Raw genomic sequence first — 26,914 nt, 5'->3', positions numbered from 1 at the left:
TGCGATGCGATGCGATGCGATGCCTAGGCAGGGCATTCCTCCTTTTCCCTTCCTGGGTGGTGAATGATATGTCGCGGATCGCGTCTGATCAGAGCTCTCGTTCCTCATTTGCGTATATAAGTCATGCTCGTCATAACAAAAATGCTCATCCCGCGGGCGGCGTAGACACGTTTCCGGTTTGATCCTGCACATCTTCACCTCTTCACCTCTTCTTCACCTCTCGTCGTGGCCATGCTCTTCCTCCTTCTCCTCGGATATGCTCTCTCTACTCAAATCCCGTCGATGGCCCTGATTCCTCCTTGTCTCGCTCCCCTCTCCTGCGCCCGGCCCACCGGTCAAAATGTCCTTGAAGCTCATCCTCCTCGCGCGATCACGGAGACTCGGCGCCCTCGGTCGTTGCGCGCCCTGGGCTCGTCCTCCAATGAAGGGCACCTCGTGCCAGATTTGGCGACAGACGTAGTAGAGGAAGTCGTAGAGGATGGCGAGGATCCAAGGGACCATGTTCAGGATGGCCAGGATGAGCTACAAAAGCGGGAGCCGAATCAGCTGGATGTTGCCCAGGGGGGCCGTATACATTGGAGGGGTGGTGTGGAAGCGCAGACTCACAAAGGCGCGAATGATCCATGTTTCGTAGGTGGTCAAGTGAGAAGGGAGGATCGAATACCACGCCATATCGTCTACGGGGCAGTATAAGTAGTTTATACACCACCTTGCACACACCGCTAATGCGGCTACGGTAGACGAGACTTCAATTCTCTCCTCGACGGTGATTCAGCAAGGATTGGCCGCGCTCAACGAAGGGTCAGGTCGATTGCAGATGGGCACGGAACATGTGCGTCCTGTCCAAAGGTGGTCAGGCAGGCCTCGATAACATCTTGCGGATGCACCAGGCACGCAATTTGAGTCGACCGAGTGCAGCCAAGCATGAGGTGGTGGGCGAGTGGGAAGGAATGGAGGCGTCGAGCCCAACGAGTTTCTCGACCACCTCTGAGTTTCAGTTTCGAGAATACAGTACAATCGTGGCCTGCCACCACGCAGCGCGGGATTGCGTCAACGCTGACACTATATGAGAATACTGCTTATATGAGAATACCTACATGGCAACATGTTGGTCTACCGTGCTGAGATGCTGTGAAGCCTGAATGATATTGTAACTGTAAAAGCAATCTATGAGCTTTCATGGGATATCCGTTGACCATGTCAAGCAAACTAATGAAACGACAGAACGAACCCTAGCTACACACAAGCAGCTTCTTTGATTCGACGGGCACTGTGTTAACGAAGCTGCACTTTTCTCTTCTGGAACACGTCGTTTCCCTGCGAGCCTGAGAAGACATAAAATCGATGAATGAACACCGGAGAGCTTGGAATAAAAAACCACTCAGGCGGATATGACGCCAATAGTAATCGTAACCCGTACATGGCTGGCAGGACAGGGCCGCCGTACATAAGACATGGGCGAGAGCATACCGTCTCATCATGTATCTCGTCAAGTCATAAGCCTGCGCTTTTTGGCAGGTGTCGCAACATCTCGATTGCGACCATTATTGGGATCCCGCATCCGCTGGACCGGCGTGACACCCTTGTAATGAGAAGAAGTGTATGGCGATGAATGGGTCCGCTTCCTGTGGCGCGGTGCTGGCGTGGCAAGCGGAGAACTCGTCAAGTTGACGTCTAGATGCGATGGCAATCTGCTCATGGCAGGATCAGCATTGCGTCGGAAAGCCGTGACATTGCCACTGTTGAGATGCGCGAAGTCATTGCCCAGGAGATTTTGACTTCGAGGCATGGAAATAGGCGACGCGACGCCGTCACTCTCTTCCGAGTCGCTGTCAAATTGTATCACGTCGGCCAGATCAATGACGTCTTCGCCGAGTTCATCTCCCTGAAAGCCGCCCAGTATGTCATCGTCGAATAGAAAGTTGGTAGAGGGATAAAATGCTTCGAGAGGACCAATCGCCTGCCCTTGGTTCAAGAGCCCGTTGGTAACAGAATTGAGGCCGGCAAGCATGATGTCTGGTGTCGGGCCGACCATAAGATCGGTTGATTCCCGATCACCAGCATCGCTTTCCTCAATAAGCTCAGCAAAACCTACGTCGGGACTAGAAGTCTGAGATGCACCGTAGCGACGAGCGAACTCTTCCCCCAGCAAGTGAGGATTGGTCATGAGAATGATCTTGCCCGAAGAGTCGAGAATGCCGGATGTCTTATCGCCTTCGTCGATGAATATTCCCCGAGGAGGACCTTTACGACGAGCAGGCTTCTTGCCAGACTTCTTACGGGGCGGCGAAGGTGGGGGTGACGCATTTCTTCTCTGTTCGAAACCGTTTGGGGTGCTCTGGAGTGCTTCTTCCGGCAGGCAGTCGTCGGTCAGATCAGCTGCAGGGCGTTAGTCATAGTGCGCGGAAGCGAATCACATTGCAACATACAGTCATCCAAATCCTCAACCAGTCCGCCAACACGGTTATCAACACCATGGTTAGAAAAAGGAGTGTCAGGTAGTGCTGACGGCAACAATGCGCGAGTAATGGTGGGCGACTCCGACATGCGCATGAAGAGTGTGGGATCTGCGTCGGCGGCAAAATGCACATGCCTCTCCGCAACGGCTTCAGTGGCACTGTCACCACTTTGAGATGATGGGAAACGATAGATACTACCGTCGCTGTCGTCGCCGAAGCCGTAGGCGGACAGCCCATCAATTTGGTTGAGGAAGTCAGTATCACTTAGCTCTTCCTCCGGGAGCATTACAAGTAGTTCTTGCTGCTGAATGCGGCGTTCATCCAAGTCGTCGTCGGAGTCACTGATGTCGTCGACGGCCTCATACACATCGTTGTCATCCTCGTCCGAGTCTGCGAAGACCTTCTCCTCGAATCGTTTTCTATTCTCCTCGGGAGAAACATTTGGGTCTTCGTCTTCCTCGTAGTAGTCGTCAAAATCCCCAAACATGCTGTCCGAGCCAGCCATGGAGACATTGTCATGAACAGTCCGAAATTTCCGCCCCGCCCCGTTCATATGTCCAGAACGAGACGGGGCTTTGACAGCTGGCAGGTCGTCTTCATCATCAGCGTCCTCTTCGCTGTCTTCGTCTGACGCATCGTCCGCACTGTCGAACCCACCGAAGCTGGACGAACTATTCACGGAGACAGGAGTATCCGCTCTCTTCCTTTTGCCAGACTTCTTTGTGACAGCGTACTTGCGCACAGGTTTGCTCTTCTTCCCATTCGATGGTTGGTACAAGTCATTTGGATGTTCCTTCGACGATTTGGTCATTTTGATGGTGGAGCCTAGCATTGGCTGCCGGCCACGGGAGTTGCGGGTGTAAAGACGAGACATCGTGATTGTCTTTGGGGCTACTAGGGGTATCAAGGGTATGGATATGTGTGGGAGGAAGTGGTGGGTTGGTTTGAGGCAAAGGTGAATGGGCGAAGAGTCGTCCTAGGTGTCGAAAAAGATCGAGGTCAACACCTTCTGTCGCCGAGGACGAGATGGTGCCTTAGTGGTGTGTAGATGAAGCAATTTCGAGGGCAGTAGTTGTCGTGAGCTCCTACGCGGTAGAGCCTCGAAAGAGTAGATATCGAAACGAGGATTTGCTGAGGCGCTGCTTGACCGACCACGAGAGACCCCAGAGGGGCCTCTCCGGCCGTCTAGAAAGCAGCGAAGGCCATAGCAAAAGATGATCCTCGAACGATATGTGATAAGAATGCTTTTACTGCTTGCTTGATCTGGTAATAATGGTGCGGTCGGTGATACTGGCGTTGTGCTTGGGAGAGAGAAAAAAGAGAGAAAGTCAGCACAAGGGCAGGAAAAGGCTGCACTTTGTACAGGCCCGCACTTGCGTCGCTTCCTCCACACGCCTGCGCACCTGGCATGCAATGGCCACTGACCGTGCAGCCGGAAGCAGAATATCCTCCTAGCCTGGAACTGTTACTCGCTAACATACTCGGGTTAAGCACCGCTCCACCAGGCGGATCTAAACGCCTTCACACCGCTATTCCCGCGTGCCTCTACTGGACAACTGGCTTGTCTCGATGCTACGTACTCCGTATTGTGGCATAATTGGTTCCAGACTACTTGTAGCGCTGGTCACTGCCACTCAACGTCCAGAATATACGTGCATTCCCCGTTCAGTGACCTTCGAGAATCAGTCGAGCTTGTAAAAAGTTTGCTGACTGCTCGAGGGGGAAAAATAAATAGAATTCCAAAGACCCCCTCGCGTGCTCCGCGGGCAGCGGACGAGCCAATCAGAGGGGAGCCTGTGAAAGCAGTGACTCAAGGTGCCAAGAGCAGCCCCTCGCCTATCAAACTCAATTTAATGAAGCCGCACAGAGCTACTACTCGGTACCTCACAGCAATGACGAAAACATATTCAACGAATGTCTTGAACAATGGATATCAAAAGAATAGGAGCTCCGTTGATTAAAAGGCCCCTTCTCGCCAATTTGAGCTCCAGCAAAGTCAAACCAGGTCATTCGTTCGTGGTAATACGGGATACAAACAATTTCAATGCTGAAACCAGAAACGCAGAGAAGAAAAATAGAATACCCCACACGCACGCTCCGCCCGCTTTCATCATAACTGTGTAATGTGGCAGGTCATCACGCGTTCATTCTCCTCATTGATCAATCTTCCCTTGATGGACCGGTCCCGCGCAATACCGCTTGGTCATGGTACCGTGGTTGGAGGAATGGGCTTAGGCTCCACTTGGACGGGCTGCTCAGGCACCTCAGTCGCTTGCTTCGCAGCTTCTACCTCTTGAATCCCAGCCTTCACGTCTTCGATGGATGCTCCTTTGTCGGCAGTCGTTGTCGGACGTTCATCTGGATGCTCTGCCCTGTATTCCACGTCTAGCTTCTGCATCTCCTCTTCTGTAAGCTGTCGTTCTTTCTCCAACCTGACTTCGCGGCCGCGTTTGTGACAGTACCAGAAGACGAATAGAAGTACTGTCCAATGAGTCAGAGATTTGCAAGCCTTTGTTAAGTGGGCAACCTGGAGGTCGAGGAGTACATACCGAACATTGCCAGAGACCACAACACATTGACCCCCATGAAGGCAGGGAACCTCGCGCGGAGGTAGTTCATAATCGATCTTAGCGTGGCCGTTATGGCAGTTGGCTTACCAACCAGCTCTTTGAGCGATGGTGTCTTGAAGCCCATCTTCTTTGCGGCAGCAGCCGCTTTCCCGGCGTTTTCCATGTTGACGCCGCTTTTCTGCGCTCTCTCAGCTGCTGCGGCCATTATCTCGGGTGCGAAACCCTTGGTCATCGTCTCGGGAAGCCGCTCGATGAGTTTCTGGAGGAAGCCTGGGAGAGAGTTGAAGGTGCTTTGCAGCTGCCTGTCGCTATTGGTCAACAGTTTCTCTAGATCATCGTACGCTGTGGGAACGCCATTGATGAGGTCCTTGAACACAAGATTGAACTTCTGCAAGAGCTCCTGGGTTTCGTCGCTAATTGAGAAGACGCGATTATTGACGGCAGCAAGGTTGAGTCGTTCGAGCATGATAGTCATGTCCTCTTCCTCCTTCTTCGCTTGCTTCTCTTCATCAGTGTCTTCAGCTTCACGCCTCTTGAGGTCCGCGGCGATATCGTCCAATCCAGCAGCAGTAGCTTCATTCAACTGGCGCTTTGCATCTCGACTGTCGCGTCTGAGCCAGCTCCATGCTTTTCTCGATCTCGACTCTGGTGCGAGCTGCTGGTCGTCATCCTGAATCATATCAGGCTCTTCAGCAAGTTCGGATGGTGTCCCAGGAGGCAACGGGACGTTCTGTGCGCCATCCATAAGAGCAAGCTGCGCATCCTTCACTACTGTGGGCACATCAGGCCGTGCTGGGAGTGGAGGTGGATTTTCCTGCGAGGTTATGTGATCGAGAAATTTCTCATCCTCCTCCGATAAGACAGGCGCCTCAGACTTGCGTGCCGTCGCAAGACGGGCTTTGGCTTTGATGTAATTGATATATTCCATTGCCATAATGTCCGACCTATCGCGAACGTCGATTACAAGTGAATATCTAGGGCAGAACCAACAATCCTAGGGTATGCGAAAGTTGAAAAGAACGGAGTGAACGAAGTGAAAACGAGGAGGGTATCACAGCTATTATCGATGATGAACAGGAAATGCATCTCGAGCACATGGTAACAGGCCGATGATGGAGAGCTGGCGCGCCTGCGCCACAATGACGTCGACGCCAGGAGTTGGTGTTCACTGTCAAAATCGAATAGCCAATTACCTCCCACCTCGGCCGACACACCAGAGTGTGCCGGCGCTGGAGTGCATTCCTCGAACGCGATCTTGTACGCGGATCGTCAAGAAATCAGCAGTGCTTGAATGTCTCTGACAGTCCTTCATGGCAATGAGGTAAAGTCACCTCCATCTAGTGTCTGAGTTGGTGGGAACAAGAGATGACCCGTTTTAGTAGAAGTTTATGGCAGGCAGGACGGTCGCCATTTCTACGGAAACAGCAGCATTGGAGACGATGGAGGTAAGAGCCCAACATCTACTATTAATACCTCTGGCGTAAGCGTATTGCACTTTGTGGAAGCCGGATGACGGTTTGGAGACTTCGACTCCGTTGGAAGTACAACTGAAGTTGAAGGTGGGAGTGGCTGCGTTGCCGGGAGTCATGTGTATGAGACTTCGCTTTCATCTCTACTGGGGGGCATGCGGTTCACAGGTAGCTTTCACCAGTTGAAACAGACCTGAGCGCGTGAAGCTCAGATATCACCCTTGCAACCAGTGTTCCGCAGTCAATTTCAGCTTCAACTGCCTTTCCCGTCACCTCCTCTCACCCTTCAAAACCCTATCGTTCCACCCAGTCTGGCTGTCTTCTCTTTGCTACTGGCCTCATATCCTGACATTGGCTGTTGTTTTTCTTTGCTGCTCAATTATGACGAGATTCGGAATGTCTTTTTCGCCCTCACTGCCACCAGACACCGAGGACGGGGACAGTGACCGCAACGACCGCAACCCACTGCCTTTTCAGAACCTCAGCTTTCGAGGAAAATCTCCGACATACCCTTCAGTGAAAGTGTCCCCTTCACTCGTCTTCCATCAGAGCACTCACCGCCTTCCCTACTTTGCACACCAGCAGCTCGACCCGAGTTATTTCCCATTAGGTATGTTTGCATTCAAGCGCAGCGAAATACCAAAGCACTGCCTCTTCGGTTCTGACCCTACCAGGTGTGGGTCGACCGGTTGGCGGTCCCATAGTCGAGGGAGAAGAAAGCGACCGGGGTTGGGACGAAGAAGATAGTGAAGTCGGAGCCGACCTTGAATCCGATGCCGATGATGACCTGTACTCCGATAAGCCGAAGCGACGCCGCAAGTTCGAGTCCTCCAAGATAGCCAATGCTGCCGAGCTCAAGAAGATGAAAATCCAGGGAGGCCGCCCTGCCGTGGCGAAGAAGGTCACAGCCGACCTGGATTCCGATGATGAGCTGATTGTCCGCATGAAGGAAGCACGATATCTGGAGAAGGACATCGCGAAGGCTCTCATCGACCAGGGTCGCACTGCCTACAACCCAAAGACGATTGGCACTCGCTGGAGACGCATCAAGGCGGCTTTGCAGAAGAGACAGGACGACTTGCTTGATGCTGACTTGACGGATTGGCACGAGGGCGACGTAAGGCTTTTCCTGGGAACTCGTGTCGGCAAAACTGACTGTCGCTAGGATGACGTTCTCTTGCAAGCGGTTGTAAAGACAGACAAGGAGGTCAAGAGGCTGAAAGAAGAGATCGAAGCTAAGAAATGGCGTATGGTGGCAGATCAGATGAAGACCATGAAGGCAAGTTTCGTGCTTCTGATGCAATCCTAGACCTTTGCTGACGCTCTTGCTCCAAGCCCATTGTCAACTTCTCGCAGAATGCTTGTCGTGAGCGATATGAAGCTCTCCAGGCAGGGATTGCGAAGCCCACTCCCGAGTCGATTGAGAATCCGTCGGAGGAGATTCTCGAGCGCATCAAATCACGTCAAGACAAGGAGCGAAAGATCGCGGAAAGCAGGCAGTACAGTGTATTGGAACAGAAGAATGTCGAGGCCAACGGATGGACATCAAGGATGCGGACCTACTTCTAGACTGAATGGACGCCCGTGTCGTTGAGGGAATACGCCAGTGACCTTGGGTGCGCCGATATTGCGAGCCCACTCTCCACACCAGGCACTTCCACATAACAGCGGAATTTTCGTCCTCGGCAATGTCAGGAGTGCTTGCAACTTGGCTTCCGCCTGGCCGATTACCTTCGCTCAACAACCGATGCGCTGGGTGAAGTTGGGTATTTCGACATTGACCCAAAACTTCGGGTGAGAATGCAGAGCTTTACCAGGAACCGAGCTATCAGAACTGTCGTCTGTAGCCGGACTGAATGTGCACAGGCGCCCGGAAGAATGGAGAATGACGACGTCACGAGCTGAGGTCGTGGTCTCTGATAACTCTGGCGCGATCCCCGTTATGGGCACGAGACGCGTGCAGATGTCGAACGCGGTCAGCTGACGATGTCAACAAATGATTCACAAAATATCATGGAAGCTTCAACTCATTGCTTTGCACGATCGCCCCGACCCATCCCCGCCTAGGTTATTGCAGCTTGTCCTGCAAGCGTTCCTGGGGAGAGGCGCAGTTCACCCAACCATGATTTGACGGCGCAGCTTCGTTGGCGTGGTTGCCTTCGCCAAGCCCTGCAGCCGCCTGCGCCTTGGGTATATCTTTCGCTTCGTTCGCTCCATCTTCCTTCCTTTCCTTTCTTCACGCAAATGAGCAGGCAAATCAACGCGCGTCCGGAAATCTTTGCTTGAGCAAGGACTTTCGACCGTCGAGTTTTCTGAGTGGTTTCCATTGGCTGTTGGCTCTCAATCTCTCCGGATGAGGCTGGCAGGCGAGGGGGTCATCCAGAAGACTTCGCAGCTCACGGATCACCTGGTACTCTGTGGATCAAGCGTCGCTCAAGAAAACCTATCACGCTCTCTACAACTCTCATAGGTTCTTCTGCCGTTCCTTCATACCTTCCTTCGCTCGTTCGTGTATCTCTGGATCTTGACAACCAACAAGAATGCCAATGCGCTCTCTCGACGAGATGTTCAAGCGATCGTTCAACACCAGGGATGGTCGCATCGTCAAGTCGAAGACCACAAAGACCAATTATCCCGAACATGTGAAGAAGAAGATGCAGGACACTGTGGACGCCGGCTCGCCAGTGGCAAGGTAGGCAGCAGCCAGAGAGCCATCTGCGCATGCGCATGGTCAAATCACTGATCGCAGTCCAGTACGCTGACGAGTCCCATCGTCACCTTGGTGGTGGGTCATGAGCAACGTCTTTTCGCTGCTCACGAAGACGTCCTCTGTCATTCACCCTACTTTGTTGCTGCCCTGAAAGGCCAGTTCCTGGACGGCGGTTCGAAGAGGGTGGAACTGCCCGATGAAGAACCCGAAATCCTGTCTTGCGTCCTCGAGTTTCTGTACAAGGGTGACTACTATCCCCGCTTGGTGCACAACAAGCGGCGAAACACTTGGGATCTTGAGAATGCCGAGCAGGATCTAAAACATGGTGGCCGCGGAAGCAGCGCATCGACAATCTATCTCTCTGAAGCCGGTGGCGATGTCCTCAGGGACACCGTCGTGTACTGCGCTGCCGACAAATACAACCTGGAGGAGCTGAAGCGCGTGGCTCTACGGAAACAGGGGCTCCAGTCGGGAATCCAGGTTGATGTGATCTTGCGATCGGCTCGGTATGCGTATGCACACACGCCGGACACAGAGTCGCGCCTCCGCGCTCATTACTTGGCTCTGATCATTCGAAGTCGCAAGACTTTCAAGAGGAGTGGAACCATGCAGATGGAAATGGAGAATGGGGGCAAATTGTTTTTCGACCTGTTTGTGGCCATGTGCAATCACATCGATGACATTGTCGAGATCAGGTAAGCTCACGCGTGTTCTGTGGTGGATGATCCAGTGATGGCTCGTGACAGGGGCTTACATCATTCCAACAGCAATAGCAGGTCTCCCAAAGTCATCTAAGGGCTGCAATCGTCGCGAACGGGATCGATGGTTTGGAGCTATGATGTGAGGTAGGACAGTATGGTCACCAGGGCCGTTGGCATCGACTACGGGTCGTTTGGAAACCCGTTCGCCTGCTTTGACAGCAAGCAACAAACTCCACTTCTCCTCGAGGTTGGCCGACGACACCCTTACTGGTTTCATCACAGAACCCTACTCTTTCTAATGGCACCTGATTTGGCGCAATTTCGGCTTTCCGCTCTTTCACAGCAGAAACTGGGATTTTGAAAATTCCAGGGAAGTAATCGACTCAATACAGACACAGTGTGCGATCTACAACTCGCAACTCTTATGTATCTATGGGTTGTTTCTCGACTCAACTCGGCGAAGACATCTGATATGGTGAAGCTACTCTCGGCTCAATCCCTGGGGATGGGCACGGGAACCTCTATGATCAAGAAATAGGAAATGAGAGATTCGGCCACCTCAAACGTTCTATCTTGGTCTGCTTCTCGGTGAACTGACACTATGCAGCAGGTCTTATTGCCAAATGGGGACCCTTGGGTGATTCCCGACTGACTTCTCAGTTCGATTTCTTCACATGCTCTGCGCCTCGGGTGCCCGTTCATTTCCATTCGAGAACTGACCCAATCTCTTTCAGCCGTCACTCACTCTTCATCTCTTTATCCAGCTTATCTCTTTTATACCTGATGTTGATCATATTGGCACATTCGATATCCAACTTCTACATCCAGCTTCTATGATGATTGCCTCTTTCCTTGCACCTCTGGCTCAAATTTCTGGTCGCTGATTTCTCCTGGATCGAAGTTTGGACCCAGTCTAGTTGATCACCGCCATCCGACTTTCGGATTCACCTCTTCTCGATCGTGTCCACGATGTCAAGACGCCGGAATGGGCGTAAGGTGTCAGTGGACGAGCCACTGCGACAAGATTCACAAGAAGCACTATTTGTACCAGAGTTCGGCGGCGATGCGGAGGCTACTGAGATCGGTAGGGAGACTTTTCGTGGAGACCATCGAACCAATACAAGGAAACGACGAAGAGTATGCACGGAGAGGAAGTCAACAGCGACGACAGCCTCAATGAACTCACCATTGCAATCGCCTATTAGGCCGAAACCAGCCGGGCCTCGACCATCAGTCAGAATCAAGTCAGAAGCTGAAAGTCAGGCGCTCGCTGACCTGCGATTGAAGGCCTCGAGTGAAAAGGTGCGAATCTACGTGGGAGCTAACAATACAGTCTATGAAGTGGGCTTGGAGGACCTCGACAAAGCTGCGGCGCTGAAAGCGCTAGTGAACAAAACCGGTACCCAGACACCATTTATCATGCATCCAGAATTGACGGAAATCTCGGCGGACCACTTTCACTCGGTATATGAGTTCCTATTGACACACGAGTACATGCCTGCGATCATCGATAACCCACTGGGAGAGAACAGACTTCCCAAACGACTGGACGGGTGCACCTCGGCAGCCCATTACCAAGAGGAAGCATTGAGAGGAGCTCATCTCTATGTAATCGCTAAGCGCATCGGATTGAAGAGCATGCAGGATCTGGTGGTGCGGAAAATTACTCAAGCTCAGCACCAACCATACGATGTCGAATGTCTTCTCGGCATCGCCATGATCGTGTTTTCAAGACCAGAGGCGAACGCAGCGTTTGCGCCGTGCAATTCGGAGATAACGTCGAACATTCAAGACAGCGGAGGCGATCAAGACGTTCTCGAGGAGTGGCTCGTTCAGAATTTGGGAGACAAGCTGCAGCCCCTGATGATCAACTACGCTCAGTTGTTCTTTGAGGTCGCGAACCATGGTGCCTGTGCGGCTCGCGGGTTTGGTGCCAGGGTACTGCGACGAAAGGTCGAGTTTTGGGACACAGTGGGCGCGGATGTCATCGCAATCGAAGACGACGAGTGATAGCAAGAGAGCAAATGCTGTCAATGCTCGGGATCCCAAGGGAGAGGTCATGGTTTTCGGTCCTCGGCTGTGGATGCCTTGATTAGTTAAGCTACCGGATGAATAGCAGCATCGACGACCTTTTGATTCTGTCGGGGTATCGAAAGATGCAGTAACAACAGGCGCATAAGCTGCTTTTTGCGGCGGCCGTAGCAGGTCTTCTCCGATCACTTGGATCATAAGGCATCTCGCGGAAGTAAGGCGATCAATATCTTTCCTGCACATTCGCGGCTAGTTCGCCGGGCGGCGTACAAATGATACGATGACCTTGTACCACAGTGGCTCGTACCCTAGGTACTACTCCCTACTGCCTCGGCCGGCCCCCAGTTGGTGCCCCAGATTTTGCTCGCTTGTCACTGTGGAACACCGAAACACCCCACTGCACTGCACCCCACCACCGTTCGTTTATTCAACTTCCCCTCACGACGCAGCCCCGCGCATTTGGTTTCCCATCTGATCACTCCAGACGAGCAGCGCAGCTCGAAGTGCGGCAGTGCGAGAACATGTCTTTTGGCGACTTCGACATTCCTCTTTCGGAGGCTGGGTCATCCGCCTGCCGATGCATGCCATTTGGGTCTTGGGTCGCCTCACGACTCGGAGTGACTGGGCTGAAGCTTCGCTCCGCCTGTGGGCCAGACTTGCGAGATACACCGAGTCAGGCCGAGTCAGTGACCTTGACACTCTTCCGAGTTCTGGGTCTGTGGCCGTGATGCGTGCGTCCAGGATTGGGTTATCCCGAGAACACATTGGCTGCTTGCTTAGGCAAGCAATGCTGAGGGCTTCAAACCCCTCTTCTTGCCCCCTGCCCACTGACCTGGCGCGTATCCTGCACAATGATTCCGCAGTACGTCCTTGGGCTGGACTACATAACCGAGCACGCGTCCCGACCCAGGCTTTCTTGAGCCACCCCTCGCTGTACACTCCTCGCCTTTCCAGTCGGATCTTGTGTCTTCTGTGCCCTGACTTGCCAGTTCCATTTCCTGACTTACTCGCCTCTTCACTATGGGCGAACCTGCTCCCACCTTCGACATCCCGAAGGAGTGTGTGGCTGCTGTTGTTGTACGTTGCTCCCAGTGCCATCTCAGACAACTTCGACCTCTCACACTCTGTCGCAGAAAAATGAAGGTCCCGACTTCTACGTCGAGGTGGAGAAGGTCCCCGTACCGGAAGTTGGTATGATCCCAGCTCGTCTCCTTGGACTCCCGCACTATATCGAACTATCTGACCGCTTCTTGCCTCTGCAGGGCCCAACGACGTCTTGATCAAGCTCAATGCCACCGGGCTGTGCCTCAGCGATATCCACTTCATGCTTAACGACTGGAATCTCCCGAAGATGTCTGAGATGGGGACGAAGTGTGCCGGTCACGAAGGAGCTGGAGTGATTGTCAAGGTTGGCGAGAACGTCAAGGCATATAAAGTCGGGCAGCGCGCCGGGTTCAAGCCCATTCAAGATGTTTGCCACTCTTGCGAATACTGCAAATCTGGCAAAGAGACATACTGCACACAGGCCGTCTTTACCGGTGGCATGTGTGACGGTGAGTGAGGGCAGTCCTGGAGCAGAGTAGGGTATTGATGGCCTGCAGGATCCTACAAGCAATATGTCGTCTCTCCCGAGAACTACACTACTGTGAGTTTTGTATCGCGCTCCGAGTGACCACAGCTGACGGTCCGCAACAGATCATCCCGGATGTATGTGCAGCCTGAGAAAATGCAGTGGTGCTGTCGAGTTGTAACACTTTCGCAGGGCGTATCGGACTATGTTGCAGGCCCCGTCATGTGCTCGGCATCCACTATCTACTCCTCTCTCAAAGAATCAGACCTGAGGCCAGGTCAGTGGGCAGTCTTCCCAGGTGGTGGCGGCGGCGTCGGCATCCAAGGCGTGCAGCTGGCTTCCGCAATGGGTATCCGACCAATCGTTGTTGATACTGGAGACGAGAGACGGAAACTTTCATTGAGCTTGGGTGCTGAACATTTCATCGACTTCAAGGAGGAAGACCCGGTCAAGAAAGTCCTTGAGATCACAGGAGGTGGTGCTCACGGCGTAATTGTGACAGGTATGAAATGACCAAGCCCCACAGACGCGACATACTGACGACGCGATAGCTGTACAATCTTACCCCATAGCACTCGACTATCTAGGAAACCGCGGAGGTGGGCAAGTCATGTGGTGAGCAAATACACGATCTGGGTAGCTGTCAACGCATCGCTGATATGATCCCAGCATCGGAATCCCGCCACATGGCAAGTATCACGTCGACCTTGACCCTTCGAAGTTGGTCTTCAGGAACCAGTCCATCAAGGGCACGCTGGTCAGCAGTCTGGCGGACATTGATGAAACATTGGATTTCGCGAGACGAGGTATGATCTTCGCGGACTGCTAGTGCCCGAGCTGATATCGTTCCAGGTAAACTACGCCTTGAGCCCACAGTAGTCGGGTTAAGCAAGTTCAACGAATCAGTCCAGAAGCTCAAGAATGGGCAAGTAGCGGGGTGAGTGCTGCCACAAGACGAAATGCAATGCAGAGCATCTACTAACCAGTATAGACGCATCGTGGTGGACTTTAACTTGCCGTAATGCATCGAAGCGCTGGTCCATCGCCATTCTCGTGAACCGCCGTAAGGTAGCCGGGGCGCCCAAGAAGGAATGTCCGTGCAGTGGTGCTGTCGCAGCAGACACGCTGGCGCATAGGCCAGCAGATGTATCCTCGAAGTATCTTGCTATAGTCCGAACCGGCAATTGCTACCTGTGAAGAACTTGCATGTGCTCCAGACCGTTCTTTGCGTGTTCGTCAAGAACCGAACGCAGATTCAATGCGTGGTGGATGCCCGACCAATCACGATACGGAACCGCGTATTTGATCCAGGCACCCGAAATAGAGGCGCCAATCACAGCAATGCGTACGCGCTGGGCGTGTTTCAAGCTATTTCACCGGCTCTTCACTTGTACTTCACCCTCCTTTCTTCCTCTCTCTCAATATCCACCTCGCCCGTCTTCGCCTCTGCGATTGGCTTCCCTCACGGCCAATGGGCTTGAACAGCGCCTTTGAAGATGTGATAGATCTCAATGATCTGGCATAACTTCTATCTTGAGCCGCTAAACGCCAGCCAAGGTAGCTCTTCTCCCATCGCTCACCCATTGGGTCGCTTGCATCATAGGAGATGTCTCTGTAAGTCAGTTATCTCTCTGACCAACGAACCGTTGGTGGCTGTCTGGATGCTTTCATATCTCCTCATTCCCAGCCATTGCTCTCATCCTTCTCTTCTGTCCTCGTGTGTGTCTGGTCTACCATCGACAGTTTATTGAGGCTGTGTGCTGCGCGTTGTGCATTCCCTTCTCCTTCACTTCTTCACTCCGTTCTCTCTACGTGCAGCAGGTCTGCTCCTCTCAGTGTCTGTCAGGAACAGCATAGCCAACCGTACGCTGCAATCGTGCATTCATCATGGCCACCGCAACCGCTACCACAACCACTTCCGCGATACACGGCTTCTCCCTCTTCCCCACCACAGTTCCCAAGATCGCCATCCCGAATCCCCACAAGAGAAATCCCAGCTTGCACAGGATTAGCATGGTGGCGTCACCAGACGATACTCTGTCACCTGCGGGAGAGTCGGTTGTATTCAAGATGGAAGAGGAACGACCACCCTTGCCTCAACTTCCCACGCACTTCAACGAGCAGCATCGAACACGAGAATCAACACCCTCGCCAGATGATATCGGCCGAGCAGTGACCACGCACTCGCCTATAGACGGCCGAACTCCAACTCAGGCTACCTCACCGTCCACAGCAGCAGCCAAATATACACCCTCACTTTATCAATCACCAGGGATGAGCCAGTCGTCTCCACAGCCTTCTTCATCGCTAGGCACAGGATCAGCTACTACGTTGGTCGCCCAGCCGGCTCCCACGGCATCAACACCGATTAACAGGAACAAGTCACCTGTCGATCCATCTCCGATTGTCCCAATCCGGTCAATGTTCCCCGTCTATGATCCTTCTGTCCCTCTAACTCAGCAAGCATATGCTCCACCTAGACCGCTACCAGCGAGGCTGTCGGGCATGCCACCTTTCGCTGCCCCTGCACGGGAGGAGTACCGAAGTAGTTTGTCGATGCCTTTTACTGCCGCGGCGGCACCGAGGACAGCCCCTGCTAGCGTCCTCAATTTCCCTTCAGATGTCATGAGTGTGAATGTCGGCCCACGCGTTTCGACACAGAGGGAGCTAGAGAAGTTATGGGACGTGTCCCATGGCACGGAGCCCGGGTGTTCGATAAGGAGCTTTGAGCTTGAGATGGCCAGAACGGAGGAGGCAACATTTGTGTTTGGCTCGCATCCCTCGTTACCTTTCTACACACTCCAGACATACGACACCAACGAAATTGCTGTCAGCAAGACCTGCCCGAAGCGGGTGCCCCCCTCAGCCACATCACCTTCGTCCGCCGAACCTCCTTTGACACGCGACGTCGTCCTCTGCCCGCTCGAGCCCGCCGAACGCAGGCAGCCACCCAACGACGGCCTCGTGGCTTTTGTCTTCCCCAAGCTCGCGGCCATGCTGGCAATCAACCAGTCCGCCGCGCTTGCCAAGCAACACAACCTCGCTCCCACGGACAGAGACGACATCGAAGCCCAGGCCGTGCGAAGAGCAGCCAAGCAAGAAGCATGCAGCCTTCGGTACAACGCCAGAGGCGGCTTCTACGAACTTGAACATCCGGCCATCGGGCGCGGCGCCATGGGCGGCGACTTTGCGACCAAATCGCCGATCCCCAGCTCCCCTACGACCATTCGCTCAATAACGGGAAAACCGGTCCTACACATCATTATCTCCAAAGACAGTCCCCTCCCTTCCATCCACGTCGTTGACCCTAACGCTTCCCGCCGCGCGGCCGCAAGCATTATGACACCCACGACGGCGAACCCATCGTCAGCAGGACCCGGCATCCGCCGCTTCTCAACCATCCCTCAGACGGAAACGTCTCCTTCCTTGGAATTTCCGCCCCTCGCAACACTGGACCTGACGTCTGAAATCCTCCACATCGACGCAAACTCCATCCTAGAACTTATGCCGTCTCTCTTTAGCATCGACTGCGTCGTGTCGGCCATCATGGCCGTCGCAGTCGCGGATGCGACCACAAACCCTGCGTTGGGCAGCATGGAGGTCTGGAAGCCCCGACCCGCACCACCGTCCCGATATGGCGGCCCTGCTACAGGAGCACGCAGCATCTTCAACGGAGCGGGAGCGCCAGGGAGCGTCCGGCCCGTGGGCACCCGACCCGGGAGCGTGAAATCCTACGCCGGGTCAGCCTTCTACGCCACCATCGCCGAGCGAGAAGAGGCCGAGGAGGAGGCCAAGCTGATGCGAAAAACTCACCGGGAGGATGTCCGCGCGGCTAGGTCGTCCTCGAAGGCCAAGTCCAAGTCCAAGCCGTCAAGAACATGGTTTGGTCGCTCTACCTCGGAAGAGACAGACTCGTCATCCGATATCGAGCAAGGGTCATCGCGGCGCAAGAACAAAAAGAACAAGAACAAAAAGATCGTCATGCGTGAGTTCGACCTCGAGAAGCTGGGCCACTACCAATCCGGCGACCGCAAGGGCGAGGAACTACCCGCCGTGACGAGAGGCGCGATTGGAGGCCTGGTGATGGGGTTGAAACTTGTCGTGTGGTTTTTGACGCTCGTGGTCCAAGTTATTACATGGTTGCTTGTGCATATTACACGCGGTGTTACCAGTGAGAAGTTCTGATCGCACCAAAAGGGAAATTCAGGAAGGGATTGGCCTTGTTGGTTGGGTTTGGCTTGGTACCTAGGTCAACGGTGCTTGGGGACATGAATGACTTGGAGGACTTCTCTTTGCGTTCACACCGGATAAATATATCTATTGCATTGGATTGCGGAGGGTTGCATATAGCGGGCTGGATTGAACTGGGTGGACTTTGGTGGGATGGGATCGATTCACTGCGCATGTCCCAAGGAAGGCGCCTCATGGGAACAGAACTTCCCGGGCTGGACGGGCGCTCACTCATACAGCACCTACCTGTGCTGGATGTTACAGTAATGGTATACAGGACACGCTCGCAAGACACGTCAGGTGTTCATGCAAGGAGCAGAATCAAACAGTGCAAAACAAAAGACTAAATTGCGCAGCACAGTGCTTTCGAGACCAGTAGTTGTTACTGTATGTTTGACCTCGACAACAAAATTCCATCTCGACTGCCCGCCGGCGTCCTGTCTCGCAGCTTTGCTGGTGAGGTGTGAACGGGGAAACACAACGGAGTAAGACTAGGTACCCATGGTCCAGTACGTCCACAATCCGACAACATCGCTCAATAGCGAAATAGCGATACCGCAGCACTACCGCAATTCGAATCATTTACTACATACTACACGAATCAGTCATTGATACCACCACGTACCATACTCAGTATTGCGCCTGGTCAAGCAAGTGCCTCGCCCTCCGCTCATACTCTGCCATGGCGAAGAACATGATGGCAGGGCCCACACTGATCCTCGCGACACCTATCGCCGCCAACTCGGCCACCGTGAGCCCCTCCTCCCACTTGAACGAGACGCTCAACCGCCCGTCAAAGGCCGCGACCAGCCGCTCGACTTCGGCACGACTGACGCCGCGCTGCCTGCCGCCCCACACGAACACGCTCGTCGCGCCGGCATCCAGATACCTCTTCCCGCGCTCGATGACCTCGGCGAGCTCGCCGCCTTGGACGAGCGTGTCGCATCTCGCGTTGACCACAAAGTCACGCAGCCCAGCACCCGGGGCATCCCCAGCGACTTGCACGGCGGTCCGCACACGCGCCGCGGCCTCGTCGACCGAGTAGAACGTCTTGGCCTCCCTGTCGTAGTCCTCGAGGTTGATGCCCACGGCGCCGGCGGCGATGACCTGCCGGACCGCGTCCGCGAGTCGGTCGCCATACCCGTCCTGTAAGTCGACGGTCAAGGGCTTGCCGTGGGCGGCGGCCACTTTGCCAATCTGTCGCGCCGCGGCGATGTTTTGGTCCAATGTCAGCTCGTCGTCCGTCGTGCCGGCCGCGAGCGCGACCGAGTAAGACGCCGTCGCGAGGGCGTGGCAGCTTGGAAGGCCGGCCACCGTCTTGGCCGAGAGGATGTCGTACACGTTGGCCAGCACGAGAGGTCGGCCTGGACGGTGGAGATCACGGAACGTCTTTGCTGTTTCGCTAAGGTTTGCCGGAGCCATCTTCGCGGGAATGCTGTATACTGTATTCGCTTGGGTGTAACCCGGATTGTACAGATGATGGAAGAAGAAGGTAGGAAGGACTAATCCGCGAGATACATAGTACTTAGTCAGGGTCGTGAGCGGCGGGGTCGTGTTTGACTTTCGTATACGCGCACGGCGTATTCATGCACAAGGTACCTAAGGTTACTGTCTGTGGTAGGGCGTGGCTTGGCTTGGCTGCCGTCCTTCCTGACTGGGATAAATTCGTAGGTTCTAGAGGGTGTTCATTCCCTGCCGGTGAAGTGAGCCAGTCAATGGAGGGCCACCAATGTGCTCATACTAGCACAATTTTTAAAAGTGACGGGGAAAGGTGTTTCTATCATTAAGGTCCGGCATGGTCGCGCTCTCACGTGCATGATTCAACATGGGATGCGTCCTGCCATCAGTGGTCTGTCCCTTACCGGACAACCAAAAAGACCTCGGCGTTGCAGCTGCAGACGAACCGATATCATGTCATTCACGACGGACAGAATCGGAGTATACTGTACTTCCGAGTACTGAATGGCAGGGAACGAATGTCCACAAAGACCCTCTGCAGAAGAAGCATGTGCCGAGGACGAATATGTCAGCGTCGGAGATCGACACCGTCAATGGATACTTGTATCCAGGCCAGCAGTTCAGGGGAAGTAGACCCATGATTCGAAGATCCCAAGAATGGGTCGATACTTGCATTCTTGAACCCTGTCCGCGAAGACCATCGATCATGCCATGATGTACGAGTACGTCGTGATTACCATCGCAAGTCGGCAGAGCCACGGCGTGAGAAATACCATACGCGTATTGATGGCCAGGAGAAACCGCAGGGCTTGGTGTAGAATCCGCTGCGGCCGACCATATCCATCAACGATCTTCCCAGGAAACTGGAGAGTACTCACTCGCACATGATACTGTCTCTAAGAGATCTTCGAGAGACACTCCGCCATTGGCGACAGCTGAGCCCCCAAAGAAAAGAACCCTTGAAGACAACAACCGGGCGCGTCCAATGATTATCGCAGGGGTTTCGCCAAGGCTGATTAGTTACGTGCGTTGCTTGCTCCACCGGAGGGACAGACTCCCTTCCACCGAATTGCGGACTCTGTACTGTATGCACTGTACTCAGTATGTATGTCAGACTGTGCGATCGGCAGGGTCAGTCAGGCACTGTAACCGAGAGTTATCCGTCATGCTCTGGCCCCGTGAATCATATTAAATGCGATTGCACGCTGTGTGATTAACTCTCTTTGTTTGCCAATCTTGACATGAATCTTCTACCTCGTTACTTTCGGTAGACAGACAGGCATCCAGCAAGCAAGCAAGCAAGCAACAATTAATCTTATTCATCATGTCGACAACGACCACCTTGATAGAATCCACCTCCAATCCTATAATCCCCAACCAGAATGCTGAAGTCCTCGAGCTGGATAATACAGGCGATGACCCCTCTACCCAGGCTGGACAGTCCAGTCTCCCCCCAACCGACCACGGTGCTGCAGCATGGCGGTTACTACTCGCGGCGTTCGTGTTTGAAGCTCTACTCTGGGGATTTCCCCTCTCGTTCGGCGTCTTCCAGGACTACTATTCCAGCCTCCCGGAATTCAAGGGCGACCGGTACACGTCGGTGATCGGTACGACGGCCTCGGGCATCTCATACCTCGGAGCTCCCCTGGCCGTGCCGCTGATCAGGCGGTGGTCGAGGTACCGGACGCAGATGATCCTTGTGGGCTGGCCGCTCTGCATTGTCGGCCTGATCGCGGGCAGTTTTGCCAACCGGCTGCCGACGCTGATCCTGACCCAGGGCGTCATGTACGGCGTGGGCTTTATCATCTTCTATTACCCGATCTTGACGATGGTGGATGAGTTCTGGGTGACGCGGCGAGGCATGGCGTATGGCTTCTTGTGCGCTGCGTCCGGCGCGTCCGGTGCCGTCATGCCCTTGATCCTCCAGGCGCTGTTGGCCAGGTTCGGGTACCGAACGACGCTGCGAGCTGTGGCTGTGGCACTGGTCGTCCTGACCGGGCCTCTGGTCCCGTTCCTGAGGGGCCGCCTGGGACACCACTCCAACACGAGTCTCAGGACGGACTGGAAGTTTCTCAAGAAACCGCTGTTCTGGATTTACAGCGTGAGCAATTTGCTGATGGGGCTAGGATATTTCTTCCCCTCTCTTTATTTGCCATCCTATGCGACGACCATCGGCTTGAGCGTATCGAAGGGGGCTTTACTCCTGACCGTCATGAGCGTGTCGCAAGTCGTGGGACAATTCACCTTTGGCTATCTGTCGGATAAGAAACTGTCGCTGAACGCTCTGATGACCATCTCCCTCTCGGTTGCAGGGGCCGCGACATTCGGGGCCTGGGGTCCTGCCCGCTCGTTACCGCCGCTTATCATCTTTGCGCTTTTGTACGGTTTCTTCGGCGCGGGCTATACGGCCATGTGGGCGAGGATGGTGACTGCAATCGACGATGAGCCGTCCGCCTCTCAAGCCATGTTCAGCCTGTTCTGCTTCGGAAAGGGCGTCGGGAACGTCCTGGCTGGGCCGATCAGCGCCGCCCTGTTGAGCCTGTCGTCGGACACGGCTGGTTATGCGCACGGGATGTACAAAGCCATCGTGGTCTTCGCGGGGATTTGTCTGCTTCTCAGTGCTGGCACTTTGGCTGCAACCAAGTGCAGACCGAAGGGTGTAGCAGCCAATGGGAGTCGGAATTTCTCGCCCGACAATTGATACTGCAACTGCGACTATGTTCGAGGAGGCGAAGAGCCAATCTGGAGGACCTTTGGAGGAATCAATCGCTCTGAAACCCTCTGACACCCTCTTCTGAAAATATGTACACCGGAGATGGGGCCTCAGCCATAAACGCTCCGCCCCAGCGCAGGAGCAGCAGCTCTAGTCGATGTCGATTCCTCCGAGATTCATCCAATGCACCATTGAGTTTGGGCCGGCCAGACTCCAAATATAGGGATGGACCTACCCGTGTCGGCAGAGGTGCGGGCAATTTTCACCTGGTCAGATGCGGGTCTGCGGTACGTCGAGAACATCATCTTGGAGACATTCACCCGTGCGACTATGCTTGCACGGTACTCGGGCTCGCCTTCATTCATCCTTTCCTGGGCTATTGGATTCCGGGCAGACACTGCCAGTATAAGCCCCTCAGAGCTAGGCCAATCGAAACGATCGAGATCGTAGGAGTTTGTGATTCCTTCTCTGAGAGAGTCAAGCACGAACATCCGTTGCGCCGGGCTTGTGCGCACACGTTCCTGGTTTTCCTTCGTGACGGAAATAATGTCATAACGCAGGGCAACTGCTGGGATGGTGTTTCCCAGAAACGTGTCGTTGATCTCCCATTTCGTATCCTCCGGCAGCCAACTAATAGTATAGTAGTAGTCCCAGTCAAAAGGGAGCATGAAAGTTATACGCGCCGAATCGCCAGCGCCCTCACTTTTGGTTATTGCGATATGCTCCATGAACTCGGCCCATGAGACCGTCGGGTTGAAGCTGGGGAGCGAAAGATGAATTCCAGCCGAGTCAGCCTCCACCAGGGGCAACGGAGTTGTCGCTGGATCAACACTGGTGGAGCGGAACACGAACGATTTCGGGGCCCATGTGAATCCTCGCGCTGTCAGGTTTGAGACACTGGTCACATCGCGTCTGTGGGACGACTCAAAGACGGAATCTTGCGGGAAGTATCTCTGCAATAGGATGAAAGCCTTCATGCGCTTTTCACTTGCCTCAGGGTCATGGCGGTCGATCGCAAGGATCGTAGACAGGTCCAGATCAAGCATGTTGGCCAAGCATATTGTTTCATCCACTAGGTAACTGGTTGTCCGCCACTGGACAGCCGACCATATGGCTTGGATGCGATCATGGGTTGTCATTGACTTGAATTTTTCCATCTTTGTGAACGGCATGCAAGTCTCTTGGAAGATGGAGCGAAGTAATGCCTGATAGATCTTTGAGTCACAATCGCGGGTCTTATTAATACGGGCTGCAAGAGAAGAAAGCTCGACAGGACCATCGCGGAGCTGAAAAATCGACTTTTGAGACAAGATTCCCTCATGCAACGTCCACAGGCGCCTGAACCACGCTGTCCGGTTAATTCTGGCAGATAATTCCCAGGGGTCCCGATCAGAATCAATCTCGTCAAGTTCCCGACTGAGGATCAGGACATCTTTGGCAAGACGATAGACCTTTACCATCTTTGCGATCGCTAGGTTGCGCTCGGCCTCAAACTCGCTTCCAGTAGGGACACATAATGTGTCTATCCAGAAATTGCGATTCGTCGAGGCCGGAGAATCTGCCTGCTTCGAGGGCCCGAGATCATTGACTTGGTCCTGGATTCTCTGGAGCTGGCAAGTCGGTAGACCGTTGGAATGTAGATTTCCCAGACCGTCACTCCACACGTGAGAAATAGCCGTAAAATCGGGTGGCGAGCATGAGTCTGCTTGCTCGATGTTGATGGCGTTCATTCTGTTGTTCAATCTGATAGTGGGGATGGATCCCTGTTGGAGTATCTCTGCAACCGCGTTTGTCGAGACACATATCATGTCACAGTCGCACCCAGCTGAAACGTGCTTGGTCTGGTAGGCCTGTTGATCGACTTGACAGCTATGACAGGCGTCTTCCGTACAATGCGGGTGGCTTGTACTGTTGTTCAAAGGGCCCAGCCGCGAGACATAGTATCTACCGAGAACCGAAGCGTCTTGATAGACACGGTGTATGTCGCTCAGGCACCAGCCATTTTGTAAGAGCTTGTGTTTGATCACATTCGAATGAAGATAATGTGGGAAGGATAGACTACCTTGAGGAAAGACTTCATTGCGCGCAATTGTGAAGGTAGCATGTAACACGTCTAGGGAAAGATTCAGAGGCTCAGGAAGGAGATTTGAATAGGTATTGTAATCTTCGAAGGAGTGCATCAGCATGCGGTGGAAGTAGTGCATTCGGTCCAGAAGGTGGTCAATCCGATTGCGGGCCTGTGTTTGCTCTGCTTCGTCACGAGACGCTATTCGACGGTGCCATTCCTCGAGTTTGGAAAATAGATGGGCAGTAGTAATGATGGCTCGTCCGTCCTTGGACACAGCAGTCCAATCCTGGACAGGACAAGGAACACCTAGAAACTCGTCCAATACGCCGAAGAAGAGCCAGGATTGCACAAAAGCAGCTATAGGACCTCTCAAGCTCTTTGGAAAGGTCTCGGGGTCCATGCCGTAAAATTCTGAATAATCATATCCACATCGCTCCGGGTATGAGTCCCAAGGCCCACGGTAGATGTATGGGTAAAAGTCATATTCGTACAGCGGAACTTCGAGGTGGTCGGAATTTGGCGCCTGTGGAAGTGGTATATGATCCATCGAGCTATTTTGTTCGTCCAAGACGGCGTATGATCCGAAGGTTGCCTTCGAGAAGCATTTGCCAGACAGAGAAATGTGCAGATAGCAAAGCTGGCTGTGTGTGCTCTTCCCACAGAGTTGATAGTATTGCCGCTCACGTGTATGTTTCAATGTCCAGAGGTTGTTATTGCACCACTTGCCCAGTACGAAGTATGTATCAGTGAGATAAGTGTGGACCGCCGGCGTGTTGATGCGCTCAGAAGTTCGAGATTGACCTCGATCGCTCAGGTAGTTCGAGCCAGTGTGCGCATGTACCTGGTATAGTCAAGAAGAGGACGACGCCAGCTAGACAAAGGTCAGTAGGAAAGAAAGATCTCACGACCCAGGCATGAAGCCGCTGGACAAGAGTGAAACGACAAGCAAATTTCGGACTCTGTTGTATCATTCAGCTTCAGCTTGTGCCGCTGTAGGGACATTTGACGCATCCAACCCGCCAGTGCAGGGTGCACTGAGCATCGAGGAAGCAGCGATAACGGGTAAGTAGCGGATTCGCGTTTGCTTATCAAAAAGACACAAGAGGTAGGGAGGAGAGGAGGAAAGTACACCAAGATAATTAGCAGAGATGCGAAGACAACGGAGCATAGTGCCTAAAGCGCAGTACGGCGGACGATATCTTCCCTACACACAAAAGCTTCAGCTGTCCACTTCAGGAAAACAGTGAATGATGTCCAGGTCGGTCTGACTGACTGCCTCACCTGTCTCACCTCAAGTTTACTTGAATAGTAACGTCGTATTGAAACCTGTTTTGTCTCTAGTATTGTTCTCTCTGGCAGCCCAGCGACCCACTAAACTGTGTACCGCTGCCATCTGTGCCATGTAGAAGTTCCAATTGGTGACTGCTCCTGCAAGGTAATTACAGCAACATCTTCATGTTTTTTTTGATCTCAGAAACTGTTCGCAACCATTGTCACATCCTCATTTCCTTCGCACTCTCCTCCGTGCGGATGGAAATCGGTCTACTTCGTCCGTGAACTCTTTCCCTTATTACGATTGCAGCACCGCAAAATGAATGCCCAAATGAACCCCAACGGCAATGACATCGACAGTGACCTTGACTCGCTTTACGATCCATTTGGAGAGGAAGTAGATTGCCCAGATGACCAAGATGTCTCGGACTCAGCGTCATCCGCCGACTCAGACACCTCAGACACGGCCGGTTCTGTGGACCCGCAAGCTCGGCTTCTTGAAGACCTCGAGTCCGACCTGAACAGCCTCACCCTCGAAGCCGAAACGATCCTGTCCCGCCAACCGAGAAGCACTCAACTCATCCTCGCCCGGGAAACAAAGGGTCTATTCAAGGGCTACGAGAAGTACGGCTCTATGGCTCGCTTGAGAGTCGGAATTGAGAAATTTCTCCGCCTGGGGGACGAAAGAGGCAGACTACGCATCGAAGACGACAAGAACGACGAGAACGACACTCGGTCTTTGACACTCCAGCCAACACGGCCCAAGCGACGAGCTCATTACGGCGAAGCCTTCATGCTCAACTTCACCTCCGACGACGATGCCCCGAAATTCAATGCCGAGACCGACTTCATCACCCCTCCCATCAAAGACCCCTTCAATCCCAATCCGAACAGCTACATCCATCACCCTCTCCGCATCGTCGACCCCGACTCCATCCCCTACGTGACAACCCTGCCGTGGGACCCCATCGCCACGAAGATGACATGGCCCGCCCATCTGGCCTGGCCGCGTGGGTTCCTCAGCGCCATCAACAAGATCCTCAGCATTGTGGACCAGGAATCCCGTGTTCGACTCTTCCATCACGTCACGAAATGGGGTCCCAGCCCGGTCTTCCGCGCAGGCATAGCCGAGCACGTGAAGGCCCAGTACTCGACCATCTTCGAGACAGCCGAAGAAAACTCCCTAGGATTGACGCCCGAGACGAGATCGTTCCTGCGGGACATATACTTCAAGAAACAGTACCTCAACACTGCAGAACGGAGGATGTTGGCTCTCTCATGCAGGATCAACGAGGAATCGGTGAAGCTTTTCTGGGAGGATACGGCAATGCAGTTGAAGGGGTATGGGGCGATGCGTACGTTCATGGCCGCCAGGGAGATTGAGAAACATCGCGAAGCGAGGAAGAAGTTCGAGGGTGAGGCGCGGCTCAAGGAACAGAAGCGGAGGGAAGAGGTCAGGAAAGAGCATGAGAGGCGGATACTCGAATTGCAGGCTGGACGTGCTGACCCCTACGCTCTCCTCTACTACCAGGTTGACGGCGACGCGAACATGCAGCATGCGGGCAGGGACAAGGCCAAGGACGGAAGTCTGGACGTCAGGACATCGAAAGAGGAGAATACCATGGGCGCAAGCATGTCGAGATGATGCCGACGACGAACCGCT

The 26,914-nt window shown here is 53.8% G+C and overlaps 12 protein-coding genes across 12 annotated transcripts; 7 read left to right on the top strand and 5 right to left on the bottom strand.

Annotated features, from left to right (window-relative positions):
• Positions 1-213: 213 nt before the first annotated feature.
• On the bottom strand, positions 214-672 carry G647_02822 (uncharacterized protein; the record flags this gene model as incomplete). Its single annotated transcript, XM_008727168.1, has 2 exons — positions 214-522; positions 607-672. The coding sequence occupies 2 exons, from the start codon at positions 670-672 to the stop codon at positions 214-216; spliced, it is 375 nt and encodes a 124-aa protein (XP_008725390.1).
• An 817-nt stretch (positions 673-1,489) lies between these two features.
• Positions 1,490-3,333, bottom strand: G647_02821 (uncharacterized protein; the record flags this gene model as incomplete). The annotated part of the gene is made up of 2 exons (XM_008727167.1): positions 1,490-2,379; positions 2,430-3,333. The coding sequence occupies 2 exons, from the start codon at positions 3,331-3,333 to the stop codon at positions 1,490-1,492; spliced, it is 1,794 nt and encodes a 597-aa protein (XP_008725389.1).
• Positions 3,334-4,662: 1,329 nt separating this feature from the next.
• On the bottom strand, positions 4,663-5,963 carry G647_02820 (uncharacterized protein; the record flags this gene model as incomplete). Its single annotated transcript, XM_008727166.1, has 2 exons — positions 4,663-4,940; positions 5,009-5,963. The coding sequence occupies 2 exons, from the start codon at positions 5,961-5,963 to the stop codon at positions 4,663-4,665; spliced, it is 1,233 nt and encodes a 410-aa protein (XP_008725388.1).
• Positions 5,964-6,894: 931 nt separating this feature from the next.
• G647_02819 (uncharacterized protein) lies at positions 6,895-8,067 on the top strand (the record flags this gene model as incomplete). Its single annotated transcript, XM_008727165.1, has 4 exons — positions 6,895-7,108; positions 7,173-7,615; positions 7,664-7,786; positions 7,834-8,067. 4 exons carry the CDS (start codon positions 6,895-6,897, stop codon positions 8,065-8,067), a joined length of 1,014 nt encoding a protein of 337 aa, XP_008725387.1.
• A 995-nt stretch (positions 8,068-9,062) lies between these two features.
• G647_02818 (uncharacterized protein) lies at positions 9,063-9,907 on the top strand (the record flags this gene model as incomplete). The annotated part of the gene is made up of 2 exons (XM_008727164.1): positions 9,063-9,190; positions 9,253-9,907. 2 exons carry the CDS (start codon positions 9,063-9,065, stop codon positions 9,905-9,907), a joined length of 783 nt encoding a protein of 260 aa, XP_008725386.1.
• A 971-nt stretch (positions 9,908-10,878) lies between these two features.
• G647_02817 (uncharacterized protein) lies at positions 10,879-11,919 on the top strand (the record flags this gene model as incomplete). The annotated part of the gene is made up of 1 exon (XM_008727163.1): positions 10,879-11,919. The coding sequence occupies one exon, from the start codon at positions 10,879-10,881 to the stop codon at positions 11,917-11,919; it is 1,041 nt and encodes a 346-aa protein (XP_008725385.1).
• A 1,041-nt stretch (positions 11,920-12,960) lies between these two features.
• Positions 12,961-14,532, top strand: G647_02816 (uncharacterized protein; the record flags this gene model as incomplete). The annotated part of the gene is made up of 9 exons (XM_008727162.1): positions 12,961-13,017; positions 13,074-13,131; positions 13,203-13,493; positions 13,542-13,589; positions 13,686-14,012; positions 14,062-14,125; positions 14,180-14,316; positions 14,363-14,447; positions 14,502-14,532. The coding sequence occupies 9 exons, from the start codon at positions 12,961-12,963 to the stop codon at positions 14,530-14,532; spliced, it is 1,098 nt and encodes a 365-aa protein (XP_008725384.1).
• An 865-nt stretch (positions 14,533-15,397) lies between these two features.
• Positions 15,398-17,695, top strand: G647_02815 (uncharacterized protein; the record flags this gene model as incomplete). Its single annotated transcript, XM_008727161.1, has 1 exon — positions 15,398-17,695. One exon carries the CDS (start codon positions 15,398-15,400, stop codon positions 17,693-17,695), a length of 2,298 nt encoding a protein of 765 aa, XP_008725383.1.
• Positions 17,696-18,370: 675 nt separating this feature from the next.
• G647_02814 (uncharacterized protein) lies at positions 18,371-19,162 on the bottom strand (the record flags this gene model as incomplete). The annotated part of the gene is made up of 1 exon (XM_008727160.1): positions 18,371-19,162. One exon carries the CDS (start codon positions 19,160-19,162, stop codon positions 18,371-18,373), a length of 792 nt encoding a protein of 263 aa, XP_008725382.1.
• Positions 19,163-20,522: 1,360 nt separating this feature from the next.
• G647_02813 (uncharacterized protein) lies at positions 20,523-21,899 on the top strand (the record flags this gene model as incomplete). Its single annotated transcript, XM_008727159.1, has 1 exon — positions 20,523-21,899. One exon carries the CDS (start codon positions 20,523-20,525, stop codon positions 21,897-21,899), a length of 1,377 nt encoding a protein of 458 aa, XP_008725381.1.
• A 188-nt stretch (positions 21,900-22,087) lies between these two features.
• On the bottom strand, positions 22,088-24,526 carry G647_02812 (uncharacterized protein; the record flags this gene model as incomplete). Its single annotated transcript, XM_008727158.1, has 1 exon — positions 22,088-24,526. One exon carries the CDS (start codon positions 24,524-24,526, stop codon positions 22,088-22,090), a length of 2,439 nt encoding a protein of 812 aa, XP_008725380.1.
• Positions 24,527-25,570: 1,044 nt separating this feature from the next.
• Positions 25,571-26,896, top strand: G647_02811 (uncharacterized protein; the record flags this gene model as incomplete). Its single annotated transcript, XM_008727157.1, has 1 exon — positions 25,571-26,896. One exon carries the CDS (start codon positions 25,571-25,573, stop codon positions 26,894-26,896), a length of 1,326 nt encoding a protein of 441 aa, XP_008725379.1.
• Between the last annotated feature and the right edge of the window lie 18 nt (positions 26,897-26,914).

Source organism: Cladophialophora carrionii, assembly GCF_000365165.1.
Source record: "Cladophialophora carrionii CBS 160.54 unplaced genomic scaffold supercont1.2, whole genome shotgun sequence".
Lineage (NCBI taxonomy): Eukaryota > Fungi > Ascomycota > Eurotiomycetes > Chaetothyriales > Herpotrichiellaceae > Cladophialophora > Cladophialophora carrionii.
Note: the sequence above shows the minus strand (reverse complement) of the source record. Positions and strands in the feature narration are given on the sequence as shown.